The following is a 25,580-nucleotide window of genomic DNA, read 5'->3' as shown; positions in this document are numbered from 1 at the left end:
TATTACAAGACGTTTGGACTTTTATGACTTTAAAAAAGTAAATTATATGTAAATCAAATTGCCGTATAGGATTCCTATATATACTGTAAAATCAAAATGTTTTGCTATTAGGAAACTAGTGTTACAACTTACTACTAAGACACAATTTATGTTTCCAGTATTAAAGTAATAGTTTAAGTAATAATAATGATGGATTTTTGATAAATAAATGGTCGGCAAAAGAAACTTTCAAAAACATTAAACCTTTTTAATGGTAAACTGTATTACTTACTATTTATATAGCATCAAACTGCACTTTTCTATCATCAACTGCATGTTTAACTCTTATCCTCTTAACTCTTTTAACTCTTTATTCTCTGACCGTGACCTTCACCTGTGTGTCTGCATGCTGGTATAATGGGGGTGCATTAGTATCAGCTTTCTCAGCTGATTATTTTATGTTCTTAAAAACAATCAGTTAACAGATTGGCAACCATGATTTGTAGTATTTTTTATGCTGAAAATTATTCAAATGAGCTCATAAGCTAACCAGAGATTTCAGCTGGTTTCTTTTGTGTCCCACAGCCTATTATTCGACGTGTGATTCGTTGGCGACCTGATGCAGCCTCTGGATCCTTCTTTGCTCGGGACAATACAGCTAACTTTCTGTACTGGTGCCGTAAAATTGGATTGGAGCAGTCACATCTGTTTGAGTCTGAAGATCTTGGTGAGAAGTCAAAGCACCGCAGTTTTATTATATATTTGTTTATATTCACAATTTACGGTAATGCTTTATTTATATTTTTCTGTTTGACTTACTGTATAAATCTCTGTGATCTTTATCTTAATGGTTATTAGTATTATTTATTTTATAGATTTTTTTATATTCCCTTTTCTGTTTTGTGAGGCATGTACACTCATAGGCAACTTTATTAGGTACACCTTACTAGTACTGGGTTGGAGCCTCTTTTGCCGTCAAAACTGCCCTAAACCTTCGTGGCATAGATTTAACAAGGTACTAGAAATGTTTCTCAGAGATTATAGTCTATGTTGACATGATAGCATCACACAGTTGCTGCAGATTTGTCAAATACACATCCATGATGCGAATGAACCACATCCCAAAGGTGCTTTATTGGATTAAGATCTGGTGTCTGTGGAGGCCATTTGAGTACAGTGGATTCATCGGCATGTTCAAGAAACCAGTCTGAGTTGATTAGCGCTTTATAATATGTTGCGTTATCCTGCTGGAAGTAGCCATCAGAAGATGGGTACACTGTGGTCATAAAGGAATGGACATGATCAGCAACAATACTCAGGTAGGCTATGACATTGACACGATTCTCAATTGGTACTAATGGGCCTAAAGTTTGCCAAGAAAATATCCCCCACACCATTACACCACCACCACCAGCCTGAACTGTTGATACAAGGCAGGATGGATCCATGCCATCATGTTGTTGACACCAAATTCTGACTCTAACATCCAAATGTTGCAGCAGAAATTGAGACTCATCAGACCAGGCAAGTTTTTCCAATCTTCTATTGTCCAATTTTGGTGAGCCTGTGTGAACTATAGTCTCAGTTACCTGTTCTTATCTGACAGGCGTGGCACCTGGTGTGGTCTTCTACTGCTGTAGCCCATCCACGTCAAGGTTTGACGTGTTGTGCGTTTAGAGATGCTCTTCTGCATACCTCGGTTGTAACGAGTGGTTATATGAGTTACTGTTGCCTTTCAATCATCTGGAATCAGTCTGGCCATTCTCCTCTGACCTCTGGCATCAACAAGGCATTTGTGCCCACAGAACTGCCGCTCACTGGATATTTTCTCTTTTTCAGACAATTAAACCCTAGAGATGGTTGTGCATGAAAATCCCAGTAGATCAGCAGTTTCTGAAATACTCAGACCAGCCCGTGTGGCACCAACATCCATGCCTCGTTCAAAGTCACTTAAGTCACCTTTCTTCTCCATTCTGATGGTCAGTTTGAACTGCAGCAGATCATCCTGACCATGTCTACATGCCTAAATGCATTGAGTTGCTGCTATGTAAATGGCTAATTAGAAATTTGTGTTAACGAACAGTTGGACAGGTGTACCTAATAAAGTGGCCGGTGATTATACAACGCCTTTGTTCTTACTTTTAACAGAAAACACTAAATAAAAAAACACCACTATTTTATCAATAGCACTTTTTTTGTTTGCTATTGTTTATTAAAGAGTCACTTGTATTGTTTCTGATTGAATCAAATGTTTTGGATGAATCATTTGAATGAATGACTCATCATAAACTGGACTTGCCATCTATTCAAGTTTTAATATTAATATCCATGCATATATATTATACTGACTTATGATTTTTGCCAGTATTGCAATGTTGTAATAATAGTGTAAAATAAGGTAAAGATCTACAGGTGCACAAATGCCTTTTAAGCATATCAGATCAGTATTTTCAATGTTCACTTTAATCAGATGAAGTGAATGTCCAGTTTGAATGAGCCTCATCCAGTGTGTGCATTCAGTGTTTCTGTGGGGCAGTGCCCTAAAGAACTGCTGAATAGACAGGCAGAATCAATATCTGTGTCACTCCACTGTTCACTGCGTCACACCCTTGGCCCCCGCTGTCCATCACTGCAGGATAAATAATGGAGAGAAAAAGAAGGAAATAGAATTAAAAGGACGGCAGGTCAGGTGAAAATGGGGTGTGGAAAAATAGGTTCAACAATAGCGAATACAGTATAATAGACAAAATGAAAAGGAGTGCACATAGAAAGGTTTGGAGAGGATAGATAAAATAATGCTGTGTTCAAGAGTAAGCTAGTGTTCAATACCTGCTATAAAATCAGCAAATCCCTTTTCCTAATCTTTTAGTTCTTTGGTTTTACAGGTTTAGAGTTCAGGTGGTTAAAATATCACAGTCTTAAAACCTGAGGGATGTTTCCAGTGACAGAAGCACAGTGTTATCCTAATGCAGTGTCTTTGCTTTTCAGAGTTGTTGAGTTGTCTTTTGTTTATACCTGTCTTTTTAAATGGATTTCATGACTTGTTTGATATAAATGAATGTGCTTTTTTATTTTAATTTGATTACTATTTTTTTTTATAAAAACGTTCTACGTTTATTTTTGTAAAGATAACGTTCTATGTTTTTTTAAACCTCAAACCAACTGATGGCCACTTATTTAATTTAACATTAATCACAGCTTTCAAATTTGGACTGTTTTGGGTAATGTTGTTGTTGTTGTTGTTGTTTGTTTGTTTTTTAGGATTCACACATTCAGATCATGTCTAAATGTAACATACATGACTTCTGTTTTTGTTCTTGATGACTCAAGATTCTGCATGATTTTGCCACAGAATTATCATTTTTTTGCACTTTTTCGTGGCACAATGACCCATGTCAATGTGATTATTTTGTGTTAAAGTTTAATTTTGTGTCTGCATTGCAAAGTCTAAAAAATGATAATGAGGTTAAGCAAACATCTGGCAGATGAAAATGCTCTGCTTTGTTTAGTATAGCCATTGTCACATTAAGATGTAATACTTTTACTGCATTTTTGTTTGTTTGTTTGTTTGTTTTCCAACAACAAAAGTAAAAAAACTTTAAAACATTATATATTTTAAGCAAAATAACACATTAACTGTAAACGGTAGTACATAAATGGCAGACAAAGATATTTAAGGTTTATTATTTTTGTACACAATTTACAGATAATCTTTTATTTAAAACATAAACCTTGCTTTAAATATAACCTTATTATTTGTTGTTGTTGGTATCATTATTATTATTGCTACTCATTACTCATTACCACTACTGCTACTAATAATAATCATTATTTATCATAATTATTAATAACATTGTTATTACTATTGTTATTATTGTATGAATAGAATAAGGTAACTTTTTACAAAGAAATATGTTTTAAAATGTATTGTTTTCTGGAACCAAACCTAGGCTTTATGCAACTGTTCCTTATTTTCTTACAGGGTTATAATATTGTAAGATGAGATACTGTGGTGTTATTATGTAATGTAATTTTTCTGAATACATATCAGATGTCTTTTCACTTTAGGAATCTTTCAAGTGTTCATCAAAGTTTGCTTTCAGGGTGCAGTCATTTTTTTTGCTGACATCATAACCCTCTGAGTGATATTTTGTGTGTCTATGAATATGAATGTGTGCATAAAAATGTACATGTTTCTGCAGTTCTTCAAAAGCATCCAAGAGATGTGTGCTTGTGTCTCATGCAGCTTGGGCGAATCGCTTCAAGGTGAGCTGCTCTGATCCTCTTGAGTTTCTACTATCATATATCATCTTTCAATCATGGCTGAATGCATGTTCTCCCTCAGGTATGGCATTGAGCCGCCTGCGCTGGTCAAACTCGAGAGAGAGATTGAGAAAGAAGAAGATGAGTCTTCATCTCCATCCATGTTGTTTGCTTCACCTCTGCCGTCTCCCTCCACACCTCCTGTGTTTTTCCCTATGGATCCTCCAGAGCCTCCTTCAGTCTCGAGGCCCTCATCTGTCTCTCCTCCAGCATCGTTCCCATCTCCTCCGCTGGTCCCGACTCCTCCACCAGAGACAGCATCCATCTTTTCTGACCTAAACACGCATCCAGAACCTCAGCCAACCATCCCAGCTAACCCATCACCGATCCGGACACCTGTAAAATCAACGCTGCCCTCCCCGACAAATGGCTTTGCCAAGACTAATGGGAGAAAGAGCAGCGGTAACCTGCTGGATGATATTGTGAGTGCTTTTAGGTCACATATTGAATATGGTTTTCCAGTGCTTGGGAATTTTTTTTACTGTAATCATTTACTTTCCATCAGTGTTGAGTAATTAGTTTCAAAGTAATTACTTTTACAAAATTGCCTTTCAGCTAAAACATTAAGAAAGGAGTACTTTTAGTTTTTATGTCATTTTATTGCAGTTACAAGTAATACTGTACGTAAATTCAACAGTTCCATATAAATCAATTCAGAGAAGCAGAGTAATATACAGTCATTTAAGCCATGACATATAGAGTCATTTTATTTTTCAACTAAAGAATATTTAGCATTTATCAGGAAAATTGCATATACTTAAGAAAACTAAAATAGTAAAATTAGTTAATGACAATAAATGGTATAAATTCAGAGATGCAGAGTAATTGTAAATGTAAATATATATTTTTAAATATACATTTTTGATATTTTTCAACTAAAGATTTTATTTGTTTGGGGGAAGAAGAAACAATGCCGTTTATATGGTATGTATTAAATATGGTGTCAAAATGTTTTGTGTTTTTGATACATATATATGTTAAAAAGTGTTAATTAAAAAAAAAAACTAAAACTAAAAAGTCCAGGAAAAGGACTCGTATATAAAAACAATTAATGGTTTAATTCTGTTGTATAGACCTTGAGATTTTATGGGCATTTGTTGCTTTTAGTCAAGTAATTAAATTAATTATTGAGTAACTATTTTACTTTTCAGCCAAAGTAATTACAAAAGTAATTTAAATACATTTGCAATGATGTAATTAGTAATTAAAAACTTTGAAGAAACTTTCCCAACACTGCTCACCATCAAGTGGTTACAAGTGGCCTTCATGAGTTTTTTTTTTTTGTTTGTTTAACAAAAGTGTTCAAGTTTTTACAATTTATGAAGAGAAAGGGAATTGCAGTGTACTCAGACCAGACTCATGCCCTCCATTCTTGCTTTGAGGCTCTTTCTTCAGGGTGCAGACTGTGTACACTATTGTACGCCAAAACAAGCACAAATAAATGATCCATTTATTTCATTGGCGGTGATTGTTTAAAATTAATTTGTTAATTGAGGTATGTTTTTGCAGGTCAGTGTCTGCAAATAGGCATACATATACATACACTACTTGTCAAAAGTTTGGGGTCAGTTTTTTTTAAGAAAATTATTCTGTTCATCAAGGAGGCATTTATTAAATGTAAAAAAAAAATGTTAAATTGTTAAATATTTATCAACATTTGAAACAACTGCTTTCTTATTGTTTGTAGTTTCAAATAAAATTATTACTCCAGTCATTATTGCTTTTATTACTATTACCATTTATACTACAAACTACTAATACTACTACTACTACTACTACTACTACTACTACTACTAATAATAATAATAATAACAATAATAATAATAATAATAATGGTGATTAATATTAGTGTGATTTCTGAAGGATTGTGTGACTCTACAAACTGGAGTAATGAAGCTGAAAATTCTTCTTTAAAATCAATGGAATAAATTAATAAATTAAATGATAAACTACTTTTGAACAGTTATTTTAAAGTGCAATAACATTTCACAATTGTACTATTTGTACTGTATTTTTGATTAAATAAATGCAGCCTTGGTAAGCAGGAGAAGCTTATTTTAAAACATTTAAAAATCGCACTGACCCCAAACTCTTGACCGGTAGTGTACATTGTGCTTCATTTGACCTTCTTATTGAATTATTTCTTCATTTTTGAGCGAGTGGGTGGGGGGTAATATGTGTTTTAGAGACATGCACTGTGAGAGTATGTATATTGTCATTGTATGTCAGTGTGAATTTCTACCCAGAGCTTCTGTACAGACAAGTAAAGTAAAGAAGATACTTTAAAGAATGTTGATAACTAGTAGCCATTGATGTCCATAGTAGTAAAAGCTTTGGAAGAATTGGACTGAGTATAAATCAGTATCAAAAGCACGTTTTCTTTGTTGTTCCAGGTGAGACAGATATCAGAAGATCCACCATGCAAATGTCCAGTCAAATTCTGCATTGAGAAGCAGCCAAAAGGTCATTATCGTGTCGGAGACAAAGTCCTCTATGTCAGGGTATGTAGTGCATTTTCTGTTTTAGTAGAAAATAAGACCAAATGTTATGTGATATGTAATTTTACTAGCTTGCAAAGTGTCTGATTTCCATTGACTCCTGTAGGGTGAATTTAAATGATATGTAAACCCATGTTTCATTGTTTGTTATAAGCGTCGACATGTCAACAAGCCCTGCTCTGCTTTTTCGGTTTCTTTAGAAGCACAAATATTAGTTTTGAACCTGAAAGAACACAGTACTCAGTCAAGGCAAAGCCTCATGGGAGCTGGTGTTGCCTGGCAACACGAAGAAAAGGTTCACACCTTTGAATAGGGAAAAAGGAGGTTCAGACTAACAAATGTCTAGGATCAGACTGTCCACATAAATCAGAACAGATAATGCTCAAGAAACAACAGGATCATCAATTGCTCAATCATACTCAATATATACTTTGGAATTTAGATTTTATTAAACTTAAAGTGTCTAAAAGCTCACACATGAGTCTTTAAAAACTAAAAAGACAAATGCCTAAATCTCCTTCAGGGAATAGTTGAATTCCTAACAGAATTGTCACTTTATCTCATCTGGGAACTCATTACATGCTTATTAAACATATTGGAATACACTTTTCTTCTGTTACACACACTATTCACTGTCAGATTAATAGCAATTAATGTTAATAAGAAATTCCCTTTTGTCAATTTGAGGTTTATCTTGTACTTTCTGCTTGAAAACACAAACAGAATATTCAAATCTACTCGTCTAAGTGAAAACTTGTCTATAAATCAATACATGGTTCACTTGGAACAACGAGAGAAACTGTTTGTAACTAGAATACACTTGCTTAGATTAGACCTCTGTGATCGCGAAAGTTCACATTAAATCAGAATTCATATACTTTACACATCGGCCATTAGCAGTGTGATTGATATTCAGGGGCTTATATCCTTGCTTTTTGTTTTTTCCGCCCTCCCTTTTATGATTTTTCATTCAGACATATCCTTCGGGCACCAGTATGTGAGACTGAGAAAGAAAAGCAGCTGCTTTTTATGTCAGAGATCCAATTAGGGAGAGAGAGGCTTACTGTAGCACTCAGAGAGAAAGAGAGGGAAGCTTTTAATATCATTTCTCACCCTTCTTTTCAGTGGAAGGGAGTTTTATGTGTGTGTGTGTGTGTGTGTGTGTGTGTGTTTTACTTCTGTTGTGTCATCCTCAGCTAAAATGAAAGCAAAGGAAGATCCATTAGATCATCACAATAGCTGAGCTGTGTAGTGGATAGAGTGAAGAATCTGTAAATCATTAAGAAATGCGTTTCGTGCCATGTCTGTCAATAACAGGGATATTAATGGGGTCATGAATACTTCTCTCTTTAGATCTGACTTGAAAGCGTAATGCCATTTTTAACACTGACTGTTGAAAGCTACTTATCTTTATCTGACAAAACTTTCCTTTCACTGACCCCACATTGGCTAACACAAGCTTCATAACACTTTTTACATGTGCTGTGCAGATTTGTGTATTTTGGCTATATACAGTATGTCCCATGCTTTAGGTTAATCTTGCACCTTGATCTGTTTGGTCATGAAGGACATATTCACCACTCTTTGTTGTTACACAAGTGGCAGATTAGTGAAATGCTCCAGATATGAATCTCATCCAGGTGTATTGAAATGGGAGGCGCACAGGAAAACAAACCCACAAAGCACTTCAGGGGTCCGTTCTTCGTACGTGGATTACTCAATTGGCTTTAGTTGTTGCAATTTGACACGATCCAGAATCGTTTCGTTTTTCAGAACTCATCCGACAGTTGTTGTCATAGCAACAGTTCTGGTAGCTCAAACCTGCTAGGTAGCAGGCTTATTTCATGTAAGCAGGATTAGATCCGGTCTTTTCAAGCAAAGGTAATACTGAAAGTATATACCAAATGCTGATATTTTCTTACAGTAGTAACCCATAGATTATATACACTTGGTAAAATAGTAAAATAGTATAAAAAAAAAAGTTAATATATACACATTTATAATTTATACCAGTTTATATTATTTAATACTAAATAATTTGTAATATTTATGTTTATATACATGTATTTAAATATATATATATATATATATATATATATATATATATATATATATATATATATATATATATATATATATATATATATATATATATATATATATATAAAACTTAGTATATAAAAGTACAAAAATGGGGTGGTTCTCCCCAAGGGGATCAAAGAGAACATTTATTAATATGGATTTTTTAGATACAATTTAAAGGTACCGATCCAGCTTTAGTACAGTTTCTGAAAGATAATAGACATGCACAATATTCAAGTGTTTTTTGTTTGTTTGTTTTTTTATAAAGGAATAATAATTTATGCAGTTATGCATGTTTTGATGGCTAATATGCTGGTGATTTGATGCTTTGCAAAAGTTGCAGACACCTTTTCCAATATCAAAATGCTTTTTTTGATGCAAAATTAATTTAAATTCTTACGCCGATTAATAAACTGCAATAGGCCTAGGCTATAGTAAAAAAAATCTGATCTAAAATGTAAAGCTAAATAAATAGCTAAATACTGCTGACACGTGAAGTGTGAAGCCTGTGGCTCACAACAAATGTGGAAAGTTATTGCGGATCATATTTAACAAACTGTTTACTACGAATTTCGTATCATTTTGCTCACATGGATAATTGAATATTAATCAGATGATGTCATTACGCTGCTGTGCCGGCAGCCAATCGTTGCATTGCTGATCATGATTTCGAGGACCGATAGATCTGTCCTTCATCCAGACATTTTAATCTGATTTGCGAACTTGTTTGAAGAACCAAATTAGCCAGAGATCAGTTATCAAGATTAAAAGATCCAGGATCTGCCAAAAACTCTTAGATCATTAATGCGAGGTACGAAGAACAGACCCCTGATGTGTTTTTAATAGATTTTTCTGTGTGTAATATTACCTGCCACCTCACTCAGACATGCTGAATATGACTAAAATTAGGGAGCGCACACACTAATGAGACAAAATATGACCACATGCCTTATATGCTGATGGTCCTCCCATCCGTGTGTAACCTGCAAGTCCTACACCACCTACGTCTGTTGTAACTTTTGAGATCAGGGGAGTGAGATTTTATCTGCACAGCACTTCACTAGCTGGCCTCTGTTACACTCACCCCCTTAAGCTCACTCCCATTCGGGTCACGGCACCAATGTAACCCGCTGTTACGATGTGTGATTGATCTGTGGATTGTTTGCATGGGAGCCTGTTACTCTAACAGGGAGGCCAAAGAACACAGCGTCTGTCGCAAGAGAACCTTCTTGAGATCTGGGTTCATGAGCTGGCCTCATTACACATGTGCTGCTAAAAAAAACCCACCAGTCTGCCAAAGCATGACCTCTACAAGACCCTTGAAGTTGTCCTGTGGTTTATTTGGTTCATATATTTTATATCATAAAGTTTTTTTAACAGCATATCCTTAAGGTCTAGCGATGTGGATTGAACTTGTTGGTCAGGCATGTCCCACTGACTCTAAATTGGGCTAGCCTTTGTTGTCCTCATGCGTTGATGAGCCTTGGGTGCCTGACACTCTGATTTGTGTTTTTTCCAACCAACCACATTCAGTAAACCAGAAGCAATTAAGTTTTGCTGTTTTAATGAAACTCTGCATTAGTTGCTTGGTCAGTGTGACTCAGACCTTTATTTTTGCCAAATGACCCTTTCCGCTAGACCGTTATGATGCATTTAATGGTCATCATAATCTTAAATCATTGAAAATGTTTAATATTTTGATTAAAAAAACATTTATATGCATTTATTTATGTCTTATATTATCTTTGCATTAAATTATGAAAAATGAATTACCGCTTATGCAAGGCATTTCTAATGCAGCATCAATGGGGATGAGAGTAAATTTGACGTTATTCTCACCTCTGGCTGCCGTCGTCAGTCTCACACAATTTTTTTTCTTTTTCTGCACTGTAAAACCCAAAAAGTTAAGGTAACTCCAATCCTTTGAGGAAACCTATTGCAACAAACCATTTAAATTCAAAAACTAATCCTGATGTGTACTGTGAATTTAATCCATTTGAGTAAATTAAGCAATTTGAGCACAGTAAAATCCAATAAATAAAGAGATCTCAAACCAACTGAGTACTGTAAAACCCAATAAGTTAAAGCAACTCAAACCGTTTGAGGAAACCCATTGCTACAAACCATTCGAGTTAAAAAACGAATCTATAGGAGTACTATACCTTACTCCATTTCACTTGAATTAGTAAGGTATTTAATTAACTCATTACCTTCAACACTGAGTTCAACACTCTTTTCAAATGAATGTCCAGTCAATTTTGAGTTAACTACATTAATTTCATTTGATAAAGTTGACTGTTGGCTTTTACAGTGTGAAAGTCTTCATAACACCATCAAGTTTTTCTTTTATTACTTCAGGAAATAGGATTGTAAAAAATGATTTGTTGTACTCTCCCATTCACTGCACTCTTAAGTTTACCCAGCTATGACGACTTCCACTACTGAGAAACCCGGACATGTGAAAAGATCTATATCTTGTACATCCATCTGAAAAACCTAATACATGATACCTAAAATATGTGTTATTACCTGGTTTGTTTTAGCCCATATGTGGGTAAATGGACAAACCCCACCATTGGGATAAAAATGTAATTAAAATATTCACCCAGTGATTGGGTTTGTCCATATTTAACACAAGTTTGGGTTGATACAACCCTGCATTTTAGAGTGTCGTTAATAGGAGATGATGACTGTAATGTTTTTGCTCATAAGTGCAACATCTCAGTTTCAGAACACATCTCTTATGGAATTTAACCATGGGTTTAATATAGTAAATCTATTTTAAAGTAGATTTCTATGTTAAACCATGGTAGTAAAACAAAGTTTAATTTATGTTTGCCATGGTTTAACTACTACATTTTTTTTTGTTTTATTTTATTGTGCATTAGTAATTTACAAATAGTTCGTTGACAAAAACCTTGTAGAAAAGAGTGGATTTTGAAAGTCTAAATTTGTGTATAAAGAATTTACCATTCATTTACCAAAAATACAACATATTATTTTAGCAGAATAATTAGAAAAACAGTCTTTCCAAAATAATTGCACACACTGACAATCAACAAATAAGTGACAAACGGATTCCTCACTGTTTTCACAAAATGAACATTCTTTCTTAATATCTGAACATTTGGAGAGTAACAAGTTGGTTGTGTATATTTCATGTAAAATCTTGAAATGAATTTCTCTTGCTTTATTTAAAATAAAAAATATGTATGTTAGCAGCCATGCTTTTCTGCAATTAACCTCCCAAAATAAAGAATTGCAAAACAATTTATTGTATTCCAATAACTCTATTTTTATCATTAAATACTTGCCTGATGTCTTTGTTAGTACATTTTTATTGAATACATTTTTACCTTTTATAAGGAAATTACATTCTTTATTTTCTATCTTATAATGGGTCAAATGACTGCACATTAAATTAACGAGTCAGGAGAGGATAGCTTTGATCACTGTTGAAAATTCTTCAAATATAACTGGAAAATTTAATTTAGATAAAAAGGATTCATATGAATAGATCCTTGAAGATGAATAAAATAAATCACTTGCATATACCAACCCATGTTTCAACCATTTCTCCAAACATAAACTCTTTCCTTTAACTGCAATCAATTCGTTTTTCCAAATTTTCATTCTGTGAGGAGAAAAAAATATAACTACTACATGTAGAACAGGCAGACTACTAGCACATCTGAACGACTCTGTTCTACCTCTGTGCTCAATCATGTCCTGTTGAAATAAGTATATATTAAAACCTGCTAGAATCTGCCATCTGGTGGGCAGGGCTTGAACATAACAGCCATTCTCTTTTCTTCATTAATTTTTCAGAGGAGTAAAAAGGCCGACTAATCAATTTTGCTGTCATCATGTGCTATAGGCTACTATAAGAAACGAGAAGAGGCTAAAGTAGAGAGTCAGATTTCAATTTGATAACACTGCAGAACAGACGTAGAGCATTTAGATCATTTAATAACTCACTTGATTATTTTATCACAAGATTACTGCGTAACGCTTTCATTCTGCACTGCCGTCGACTGTTTTTATTTACGCACAGCTCAAAGGTTTTCTTAAACAGCACCCCCCCCCCTCCATCCTTCCCTCCCTCCCTCCCTCACTCGCGCCTCTCTGGTGTATTTGCTCATTCCCCCTCGCCCTCAGTCCTCTGTCAGCCCTGACATTTTAATCTGCTTGGAAACAGCTGAGACTGATCAAGCCGCCTGGTAATTACAATTACACTGCTTGGCAAACGTGCCAAACGCGTATGTATGTATCCCTCTATTAGGATGCATCGAGCTGATCGGGTTTGTAGGGAGGGAGGGATGGAGGCGCGCAACATATAAATCCGGTTGTCTTACCAGCAGCTTAACAGCTTTGTAATGGGAGGGTCAAGACTGATAAGATGGAGGGAGGGGGAAATAGATGAGTGTCTGTGTCTCGAGAGACAGAGACACATTTCTCAGGAGACCTGACCCGTCCTGTGCTCTCCCCAGTTTCAATGCGTTTCTATTGCGCGCTCCTTGTTTTTGATCTGGTGCGCGCAGTAGTAGGTGTGTGTGTGTGCGTGTGTGTGTGAGTGTGTGTGTGCGTGTGTGTGTCCTTTGCTGGTGCTCAGCTGGTGCCGTGAGGTGGCGTTTCATTAGGCTTAATGAGATTTTAACAGAACAGTCTCTCTCACTCTGCCATCTTTCTTACTGGGATCATTTCCCTTTCATCGGATCTGTTGCATATTAGATTTAGACACTGAATATTTGATGAGAAGGGGGTGTTGTAGGAGATCATTTTTAAAAATCTTACAAAGGATTAAAAATCTGTATACTTTTTTAATATCGAGTTCTCACTCCATTTTTTATAAAGCAGCCGCATGTATACCCTATATCTTGAACTGAAGGAATATGTATCTTCCCTGCTGAAAAAAAACAGCATATGCTGGGAAGGTATGTTTTGATGCTTGTATGCTGGTTTTAATGCTGGTTTTGCTGGTCTCTGTGCTGGTCTTGCTGGTCTTAATGCTGGTAAGAACCAGCACTGAGACCAGCAAGTCCATCATTAAAAACCAGCAAAACCAGCATCGAGACCAGCATACAAGCATCAAAACATACCTTTCCAGCATATGCTTTTTTTTTCAGCAGGGTTATCTGATCAGTATCTTTTCATTAAGGAGTGAATGTAAATATTTAAAAGTTCAGCGTTGAATCGAAACCTTGCTGTTTTATTTCATTCTAAACAACGGCCGAAACAATAATATTATAATAGGATAATAATGATAATAATGGTTGTACTATAGCCTAAACTTTTACCTTCAGATTAAAAAGGTCAGTGTTTCATTCTGCAATGGTTTGTATGTTTAATTAACAGTTCTAAGAGTGTCCTAAAATATTTTATAAAACATATCCCACATTATTTTGTGCACAAAAATTACAAAAAGCATTTTTGACATCAACTGTAAATCTGCTTATAGAGGAATTATTACTATATACACACTTCACAAATCTCCTATTTAAAATTATATTTTCTAAAGGAAGCTTTACAATGTTATATTTGTGCATATGCATTAGATTAGTCAGTACTAAAGCCAAAACTAGAGCTTATCTAACTAAATAATTTATCATAATGGTCCAAAATTATTCATTCATTCATTTTCTTTTCAGCTTAGTCCCTTTATTAATCCGGGGTCGCCACAGTGGAATGAACCACCAACTTATCCAGCACATGTTTTACACAGCGGATGCCCTTCCAGCTGCAACCCATCTCTGGGAAAGGTCCAAAATTAGTATGCCCAAATTTAAATGTTAGAAAAAATATTAAATAAAAAAATGTAAAAAGAGCAAATTCAAGAGAAACAAAAAATGTATACAATTTAGTTGAAATTTTGTATTTTGTAATTTTCTCCCAATATTTTGCATGAATTTAATTGTATTATCTTTATATTTTTTAAGATTTTTGGTGACTAAAATATTATTTTAATCAATATATCTTTTTAATAAATCTGTTTTGTTAAAATCCACCAAAATGGGGAGTACTCAATTATGCTGAGAAATGTATAGATGTGTGTGTGTGTGTGTGTGTGTGTGTGTGTGTGTGTGTGTGTGTCATGCATGTTTAAGAAAATCAGAAACTATTTTGGTGTTTGTTTTGTGAAATTTATAAGAGTTAGCAATTATTTTAGAATAAGAAACCAGTTTGGAGCTTTATATGGTATAATGTAATTTGGGAAGTGGTTTTGCATGAAAAAAGGTCAAAAGTTCAATATCACTTGTATGCACCTGTAAATGATATCAAGACAGAAAAGCTGACAATAAACAAAATAACCATAAATATTTTCATCATTATAGTTTTCACTGTAGAAATGCTATTAAGCAACGCATAAATGGAAATATGTGGAAATTACAGTGTGGGGGAAAATATTACTTAATCAAAAGAGATGTTGTATATAGGTTATTCTATAACCATTAGTAGAAAAATTGTAGACAGAAAAGTACTTGCGGCAGAAGAAACACTCTCATTTAAGAGTAATGTTGACTTTTGTTTTGTCTTTCTCTCTCATACACAGATGCTGAATGATAAACATGCTATGGTACGTGTTGGTGGTGGATGGGAACCATTTGGCACATACCTGTTAAAGCATGACCCATGCAGGATGACCATGATAGCCCGACCTGGACCCAAAACCTCCAAGCCTAATGGCAGGTCCCCGGTCAAGAGGGAGCTGTCCCGGGACAGTTACCTGGTCGTAGGTAGTACAAACTCTCGCTCTAAGAAGTGATGGGCCTCAACAACCTCTGCCTCAAACTACAGCAGGCTGATTTTTGTATTTTTTAGGAGGGAAGCAGCCCAGGTGGCTTGATCTTGTTTTATTGTTGACATTAATTTTTTTTTGGGCAGCAGTCCTCAAAGTTTTCACCCAAAAATAGCATTTACTGATAGAGTCACAGTCTGCTTATCAACAGTCTCAGAAATAAAGGTACACCAGGGTACACTACAAAACATAAACATTAGTTGTTTTTAGATCATTTGTATGATTTAGGAAATCTTTTGCACCTTAAGGTATCAATATGGTGTCTTTTTTAATAAAAAAGGTCCCAGTGACAGCTTTCACAGCTTAAAAAAGGCAAAGACATTGAAAAGAAAAAAAATCTATGCAAGCTGAGGGAAAATCTGATATATTATACTATATAATTCACAGAGATTCGTTTTCAATGAGTGTAAAAATCAAAGCATTCCAGTTCCTATATTCATTAATTTTGAATAAGCATTTAGAAAACAAAATAGCCAAGTCAATTAAAATAGTAAACTAGCGTTCATATTCGACTAAGGCATGCTAAAGTTCCAAATAAATTGATCGATACAGTTCAAGATTCTTTTAATATATTTTTAATGTTTACCTTTTCCGTCAGAACATGCTTTATTTTTGTATGATACATAATTTTGGTACTTTGTTGGGTCAATTTTTTGAATCTGGCCTGACACAAAAGAATATTGATCTGTATTTTTTTATGTAGGGCATATATATATATATCTTGCTATCTTCTTTTTGCTTTTTTTGATAAACATCCTCCTGTCTTTTCCTTTCTTATGTTACATTTAAAAAAAAAGGTAAGATCTGTAATGTTGTATCATTAATAGAGGAGCCACACTAATATCGTTTTGTTTTATTGTAAACTGTAATTGTGATTATGGCTGTATTATTATTATTATTATTATTATTATTATTATTATTATTATTATTATTAATATTATTATTTTTATTATTATTATTATTATTACAATTCAGCTGAAGTGTTTAAAATTGAAGTGTGCCTAAAGATCCTCTAGATGGCGCCCTATATCAAGTCAAGAGCTTATTTCAGCACTATAGCTAACATTTTTTTTTTATTTAGAAATATCATATCTAGAGGACTGTGAACATACAAATATGCAGAACAGAATGTATTTCATACATGAGCCACCTGTCCTATATGCTTCCCTTCGTGTATTCAGAAATACTGTTATTTTTACTAATATGTTTTGTCACACTGAGCATGCACTCAGATGAAGCCCAAAGGGATTATCAAATTAAAATCATTTTAAAGAAAAAAGTACATCATGATTAAATGCTACTTACATTTTATTTCATAAAATAAAAGTCATTTAAAAAAATGGCACAATCTAAATACACTGAAATTAATAATAAATATGATGGCATGCGAGACACTGACACCTGTATTGTCCAGCTGTAATTATGAAATGAACCCGTAAAAACAGTTCATACCCCAAAATAAATGTAAAAAGTGGTGCTACATCGGCTGCCAAAGAAAATGGCAACTTTTGTACAAATGTCTCTCTCCAAACGTGACAAAACACTTGATGCTTTTATGTTCTTGTGCTCTTTTTTTCCACCTTAATCCTCTCGAAAACATCTTCAGATCTGAACATGAATCTCAGTGTGGTGTTAAGAAGGTTTTCAATTAAAACCCGATCCACAGTTCATCAGAAATGTCACAACCAATACAACACTTTCCTACCTACCTAAAGGGATTTATTCTTTTGGCTTTGTTCGAATGCTTTCATACCATTAAAACACTGTAAGATTTACCATAAAAAATGACTGGACTCGCCAGTTTCCCTCAGTACGTAATTTACAAACACAACCCTATTTTTCCCAAAATATACACTTAGAATACTTACACAGTATTTGTTGTCCTTTAGGCAAGACACTGCAGGCAAAAACTGTAATATATATATTTTTTATAAACCTGTCAAAAGATTTTGAGCTGTTTATTTCAGTAGTATATGGATGCAGCCTTGATGAAGCAAGTTGACACTGCATATCTCAGTGATGCAATATTAGACACTATGCACTTAATGGAGCTAGTGACGTCACTGTATGGGGCAGGGTTAGGCGTGGGGTTAGGTAAGCACATTAAACCGCATTGGATGCAGCTCAGATTGCACTGCACCAGGTCTGAATCCAGACACCTTTTGTTTTTCCGGCTTTTTTAGTCGTTGCGCGGGACAAATGTACGTAACTGATTTTTCAGTTCCGTTACATCTAAAATATATTTGTGTTTCTTTTATCACTTTTTATCTTCCTATTTTATTTGTGCCTGTAGATATTTAATACAATGCATATTTTTTAGTGCTGTTTTCTCAATTCTGATTTTCTCTCCTGCATACACACACTAAACATTAGTTTTGTTCGTATCTATGTTCTGAAAGATTTTACAGAGACATATGTTTATACATAATCACCCGCTTCGAATGTTATCACTCTATTGAATGGGCATTATCAGTGGTTTTCAGCTGATCAATTTTGGGCCAGTAGGGGCCTTCTGCGCCTACACTCTCTGAAATAAAGGTATGTAAGCTGTCACTGGGGTGATACCTTAAAAAGAGACGCATTTGTACTTGAAGGGTTCATATTGGTGCCACAAATATATATTAGTAGCTAATATTTTTAAGAGGAACACTTTTGTACTTTTTAGGTACTAATATGTACCCTTGAGGTATCAAAATAGACCTTTTAGATACAAATTTGTACCTTAAAAAGGGACCGCCCCAGTGACAGATCGCGTACCTTTATTTTTGAGAGTGTACTGGTAGGCTCTGAAGGCTGTTATCATCCATCCACATGGTTAATCAGCAATACTAGTAGAGAAAACTCTTACTTTTACATTACTGTGATGGTTGGGTTAGGGTTGGGGTAGGGGTAGACATTAATAAAATACAATTAATGGGAAATTTGTGGGAAATGGGAAATCCGGCTGCATCCTTGTCTGATCTATAGCTAATTAACCATGTGGATGGATGATAACAGCCCTCTGAGCCTACCAGCATGCGCAGAAGGCCCCTACTGGCCCATATCAGTTGATACTGCTAATAGCACCCATTCAATAGAGTGATAACATTCAAATCATAATTGGCCTGAATTTATACATATTATATACATATTTTCTTATTCTGCAAAAACTGAAGAAACAAATCTGTTAAACAGCTGTTAGAGCAGCATTTTGTGAATTATGGAGTGATTAAAAAAAATTCAAAATCTTTGTCAGAAAATGAACCAAGAAATTGAAACCTTCATTCAATGTTGAAATATTTGTGCTAGTAATGTATGCAAATTAGTGCATATTTAATTAAACAATGCCTAATTTGCATATTTAAAGATAAATATGTTTTTCCTTTTCACCTGCAGTGTCTTGCATTAACTATTGCGTTTCCCACCTCCACCATGAATATCAACATCAGTATATTGTGCTCAAGGATTGATCTGGATTTTGTGATTTCTATGAGACTATGAATGTACATTTGGCAAAGACATGTGAGGCATTGTTAAATTATTTATGGTAACTGTGCTTTTCACAGCATCCTCAATAAATAATATCCATGGTGAGAGAAGGAATCAGTATGAAATATTCAGATATCTTAGAGACCCACTCACTTTCAAAAAAGGCATTACTAGATTATTACTAGATTAAAGCCTTCAGGCCTGTTGATTTTTTTTCTCTTTTTCTAAATATTGTTTGGTTGAAATCAGTCATACAAACATTACATGATGTAAACATTATAGCTTGTTGCGTGTCTTGTATTTGTAATATATTAAACGCCCTGCTGCTGAAATCCTTTGTCTTGATTTAAATTCTGTACATTATTCTTTTTCTGTATAATGGACAACATTGGCTCATTCTGAAATCGTAGCTCTATATGCATTTCTGGAGATTGCAATATATGTACCCAGAGGAACGTACAGTATGACGGCATTTTGTCCTTAAAACAAATATTACACTATGGTAGCCTATGACGCCGCTCCTTTTCACGTTTACCAGCTGACCGTTTACCTCCGTATGGACTGCTTTCCAGCTGATACCAGTTTGTCCAGTAACTCGCCATGTACGTCAGCGGACTCAATGTGCGGGTCAATCGGTGGTTGTAAAAACACTATTGGTAGGGTTTAGAGAAGGAGAAGGTTAATTCAGTTGATCAGTCAGTCAGTCGACAGCTGCCTCCGGTGGATTTACGTTAGAACAGCAGGCTCGAATGGCACTCATGAGAGAAATTTGAGGTTTGAAAAAGCGTACACAGTGGCTTTTGGTGGATTTACATGAGAACAGCAAGTGCAAATGACACTTGCGAGAGAAATTTGAGATCTTAACAAGCGTACACAGTGACTTTTGGTGGATTTGTGAAAACAAAAACTGCAAATAAATAGCTCATGGAGCATATTTGGTGCTCTCAAGAAATGCATATAGCGGTGCGTGTTCAGAATGAGCCTCGGTTGATAATGGAAGCCTAGTTTAACCACTGGATTAATCAAAAATAATCATGACTTTTTCTCCCCTAATTCTCAATTTTATTCTTTCACTTTGAAGAACAAATTGTCTTTTTTTCTCATTTAAAGTCTAGAGTCTAGATATTCAACACGATCTCATGGCAATTCGTAACTATTTGATTTAGTGGCTAATTCGTATTAATTCCTACAATCTCATTCCTAAAATTTAGTACAATTTCCATTTCCTCAATGACGGTTGGGTTTAGGGGTTAGGGTTTGGTGCCACACCTCTGTTTTTTTTAATCGTATGTTTTCGTAAGACTGAACTTTTACGAATAAGCCACTAAACTGACAAAACGTAAAATAGTTACCTTCCCTTGTAAGATCAGGCTGAGATATCATCCAAGTCTGACCAGGGGATTTTAAGAATTGTGAGACGTGGACTTGAAAAGTCACATTCTAAATTTACTTAAATGTAATTTATTTCGTGCAATTAGTTCAGGCCTATGTTTCGAACATTAATATTTCACTTTATTTATTTATTTTTGCCAATTGTAAAGTTATATACTGTAATTCTCACGTGTTCATAAGATATAAAGGCGCCATTATGAGAACAAATCCTTCCAAGATAAAAACTCTCAATTGTGGAATTTTTTTTTCAAATTTATATTGTAGATTTTCTCGTAACTGTAACTCTTTTATAATTTGTGTCTTGTAATCCTGGCTTCTGTGCTGTAACTTCAAGTGACAAAAACACAAGTGAGATAAAAAGTCACAATTATTATTTTTTCTTTTCATCCCAAAACAGAAAAAAGCTTCCACATTATGTAGACCTCATGTGACTTTTGGTGACTACATGTAACACTGAATTCTCTTAAAAGTCTTCAACCTCCAACTATACCTTGACAACTCAACATTCATTAGTGGCTGGAAGGTGCTGAGCTCTTGTGTAACTCTCGTTCCTATCACGTTGTGCTCACAACAGCAATAAGGCTTCATGAGAAAATGACACATTTTCATAAACAAATTAGGTTGGTAATTCACATGCCGTTTAGTTACAATAATTTCAATCAGATTCCCCCAAAACAGCTACTGTGCCACAGACAAGTCAACTGTTTACCTTCATAACAAAGAGTGAAAAGGCTCCCTTTGAATCCCCAGCCTAGTTTGCAGGACAGGCTCATTGGAAATACAAGCTTCAGCCTACGTTTGAGTGCAGTTTGTTGGTAAAATAAAAGCTATGGGGCAGTATGATGCCCACAACTTCTGTTTCTTTTCACACTAATGATATTTTCAGTATTTACTATTGATAAAAATGATTCTTTTTGTGCAGTTCTTTATACAGCACCAAATAAATACCACAAAAAACCTTAAAGGTGTTTATGATTTGTAATTAATTCACCTGTCTATCTCCAAATTGACAACTTTTCTGATGTAGTCAGTTTGCTTTGGTTTTGTTGTTATTATTCAGAGCAGTCAGGTTAATTCTGGTTACACACCACAAGATAATCAGATTTTGATGTGGTGTGAGGTTTGTTAAGAATAACCTAGGCTGTGTGTCCATCTAAGTATTTTTTTTCTCAAGCTGAGTGTTTTGGTTTCTGTTGTGGTCGTCAGTGATGACACTGTGTTTTTTGAGCACCTGCAAGGTGCTGAGCAGACATTTTACTGGGCACTTTGTGTTTTTTCAGGCGATGTGAGTTGGAAAAACAAAGCATCAGTGTCACTGTTGAGCAAGCTATCAAATCACAGTAGAGGAGGGGTAGGCCTATACCACAACCCTCACCTCAACAACTTGTAATGGCAACCGACTGACCCCCCCCCCCCCCCCCCCCCCCCCCCCCCCATACTAGGAAGAATGTCAGCAGTGCTCCAATCTCAACTTCTTAAAATTCAACAGAGCGAACATGCATATGAGCCGGATATTATCACTTAATAAACAAAACAATATCCAGTCAGAAATCAAGAAGAATATCAATCTCTGTCATGGCACACCAAAGTGAAATCTATTTGGACAGCACAGATGGAGGATCAGCTTGTCGATTTGTGGCAACACACAAATGTTTATTAGTTTATTCATTTATTCATTCGACATGTTTATTCTCAGATCTCGAGAGATTTTGTGTTCACATTTGGGACTCTAGTTAAATATCTGTTGGTGTGTGGCGTGCTGTTTTTGTCACATCTCACATTATCTGCACAAGACATTTGGCCAGCGGAGAAATTAAAATGGTCATGCCCAACTGAGTCTGGTATCTCTCAATGGTTTTTTTTCTTCACTTTCGCCAATTAGTGAAGTTTTTTTTCCCTCTCCGCTGTCGCCACTGGCTTGCATGGTTTGGGATCTGTAAAGCTGCGCATCGTTGGATTTGCTCTTCAGTGTTTGGACTCTCAGTAGTGATTATTAAACCACACTGAACTGAGCTCAACTGAACAACACTGTTCCTATTTACTATGACCTTTTATGTGAAGCTGCTTTGACACAATCTACATTGTAAAAGCGCTATAACAAATAAAGGTGAATTGAATTGAACATTATACGAGGAAAATGGTGAAGGATGTGGCTTGGTCTGGAATGATCTAGGATATTTTTTGTCCTCATGTTTGTCATCTCTGACAAAAAAATGGTATACGATGTATAAACCTTTCAGTGTGTATCCAGCATAAGTGATGCCTTTTAGATTTGCAAAAATGCAGCGCCCTCTAGTGGATTTGTCATCTGAAATATGCAATGACGGTACTCAGAGCAACGTATTCACAAAAATGTAGGAAGGGGCATGTATTTCCAATGAGTCTGTGCTGATAATTTCATACAAATGCAGACCCGATATCTAGACAAAATCAAACTTTTTTTACGCATACAGACTCTTTGAGGCTTTCGCTAATGTGCTTCAGAAATACTCTCATCTCTCCTTCCTTGATTTCAGGCTTACAGTCCTCCAGCTAGAAGTAAAACCTCTGTATTTATTTGTCCTCTTGAAAAGATGTTTGTGCAGTTGTGAGATCTTTGAAAAGAGAGCACCATTTTATTACAAATCTTCTTGTAGACAGGAGAAGACCATCACCTCTTGTTTGCTTCTCATGTCTTGAAGCGAAGTGAAAATCGGGCTTTTTTTGTGCCACAAAGAACCAGAGTGAGACACGTGAGAGAGTGGAAGATGCTTGGTGGTCTGTGCATGTGGATCCATTTGCTCCTCTGCACTCTGTTCAGAACACTTATAGACTTCTGAACAAATGGACAGCGTACACAAGTCATATGAAAACGGACAGAGGGACGATCCAGTCAATATACTGCATGATGAGGATGAACAGGACAAACGTTTCGTCCTAATGCAGACTTTCAGAAAAGTTGCTCCAGGAAGTGTCTGGTCACACAGTCCCGTTTTCGTGCCTGGACTTGTGGACTGTGGTGCGGGCCAGCGGGCTGCTTAAAGAAGGGGCCAGTGTGCATAAGAAACCGGCCAGCAGGGTGAGGCCCAGTCCACCCCAGGCACAGAACATGGACCAGCCGTAGCCGTGACTGATGTCCTCTGGAAGGCCGTACAAGTATCGCGGGTAACGCGACAGCTCAAAGTTGATGCCCGCCACACACGTGCAGAGGGAGATAATACAGCAGGTTCCTGTCAGAGGGCACATATTAGGATTAGGGATGGGCAATACTAACATTTTTAAAAATTTGATATGATACTGATACTCTTTTATATATATTTTTTTTATAATTTAATTAAAGGGCACCTATTTTACCCCCTTTTTTTTTCAAGATTTCAAAATCCACTGCTGTATGGATGTCCGTAATGTTAATGCAGAAAATAATGCTGATTTACTGTCCACAAACTGGGATTGAAGCGTCTTCTTTTATAATTGTACTGACATATGGCTGTAGTGATAAAGACAGTAAAATCGCTGTAATTCATTAACATGCACTGTTTTAAAAATGTTTAAACTCATTAAACTCATTCTTGATCACATTTGATGATGATTGATGATCACAGAGAGCTGAACAGATCTTTTAGTCCCAGTTGCTTTGCGCGCATCCTGTCTTGTTTGATATGATTATATGCATTACTACAGCAACATGTTAATATGTGGTTGTCAATCAATTCGGTAGGCGGGGAAACAGCACTCCTACGTCATGTTGCGGTGGGCCTCAAAATGGGAGGGATTTGGATCCTATTTTAACTTCAGGAAATTTAAATTAAAAAGAGACTTATTGTGTTTCTATCGCCCCAATATGACTGTGGACACTACACTTACACACAGTTCAGTCCAAACAGCTTACAAAAGATGATTTTCATCATAGGTGCCCTTTAATACCTACTGCATACTGATTCTGGTGATGATAATCATTTTACTTTATTTAAATAAACAAAAAACAAAATCACAAACACATTAACATGACACGCCTTACACAAAAATATATGAACAGAAATATACATATGGTAATAGCCATAGAGAATTGATCCACAATAAAATCAGTACAGCAGGACCAATAGAAAAAGAAGGAAAAGAAGACAAATTAATACTCCTGAAAACATCTCATCCCAAATCTAAAGATGTCACACAAAGAGGCGTTTATACTGTCCAGATATTGTGTCTAAATGCGAATAAAAGCATCAGTTGTGGAGTGCTAGAACTCCAGAGGAATAGTCTCTTTAATAAACATACAACTTTCTCTTATGGAAGAAGTTTATAACTGATCATTTACATTAATAAGTTCATCCTGGAAGCAAAAGTTAACCGGCAACTAATGATTTTTTAAAAAATGTATATGTGATTTTTTCTCTCTCAAAATAATACTTATTATTAATAAAAGATCATTAGGTATCACTTTAGCTTAAGTAGAAATTCTCACTATAAACTACTGCCTTATTACATGACTATTATTAAGATGTTATCTGCTTATAAAGTATGGTCTTATTCTTGCTAATCATACATAACACCTAAACCCAATTACTACCTTACTAAATATTAATAAGTATCTAATTTGGAGTTTATTGAGCTGAAATCTGAGTTAAAGTTTTGCTAACAGCGTGAAAAGTACATTTAAGTGTCAGCAGTTATTATACTTAAAAGATAATAACATATACATGACACATATTGGGCGATAATAGCACAAATAAATTGTGAAGACTAACAAATTTGTTTAAAATTAAACCATTGTTCAGAATTATTTATAAAAGAATGTGTTAATAAATTGATTATATTGTTAAAATTTCATTACCAACTAAATGTGCACATTTGGACTTTTTACATGATTTTTTTTTGTTACAATGTAGTAAAGCATGTTTAAAGATACAGTTCACCACAACATTTTCATTCTGTCATCATTTACTGTTCTTTGATTTGTACTTTTAACCACAAAATAAGATATTTAACCAGTAACCATTAACATCCATAGTAGGAAAAGCAAATACTATGAAAGTCAGTGGTTAACATTTCCCAACATTCTTCAA

At 35.1% G+C, this 25,580-nt stretch overlaps 2 protein-coding genes across 2 annotated transcripts in view; one reads left to right on the top strand and one right to left on the bottom strand.

The window, feature by feature from the left end:
* Nucleotides 1–19,608, top strand: part of gas2b (growth arrest-specific 2b) — a 32,525-nt gene extending 12,917 nt beyond the window's left edge. The window contains exons 4-8 of the mRNA XM_056461624.1: nt 565–706; nt 4,182–4,245; nt 4,325–4,724; nt 6,696–6,803; nt 15,433–19,608. Of these exons, the coding sequence (XP_056317599.1) occupies nt 565–706; nt 4,182–4,245; nt 4,325–4,724; nt 6,696–6,803; nt 15,433–15,645 (927 nt within the window). The 3' untranslated portion in view covers nt 15,646–19,608. The remainder of the gene's footprint in view (nt 1–564; nt 707–4,181; nt 4,246–4,324; nt 4,725–6,695; nt 6,804–15,432) is intronic.
* A 2,378-nt stretch (nt 19,609–21,986) lies between these two features.
* Nucleotides 21,987–25,580, bottom strand: part of tmem276b (transmembrane protein 276b) — a 28,203-nt gene continuing 24,609 nt past the window's right edge. The window contains exon 4 of the mRNA XM_056462851.1: nt 21,987–23,747. Within this exon, the coding sequence (XP_056318826.1) occupies nt 23,497–23,747 (251 nt within the window). The 3' untranslated portion in view covers nt 21,987–23,496. The remainder of the gene's footprint in view (nt 23,748–25,580) is intronic.

The sequence above is a fragment of the Danio aesculapii genome, chromosome 7 (genome assembly GCF_903798145.1).
Source record: "Danio aesculapii chromosome 7, fDanAes4.1, whole genome shotgun sequence".
Classification (NCBI taxonomy): Eukaryota; Metazoa; Chordata; class Actinopteri; order Cypriniformes; family Danionidae; genus Danio; species Danio aesculapii.
This window is presented reverse-complemented; position numbering and strand designations above follow the sequence as displayed.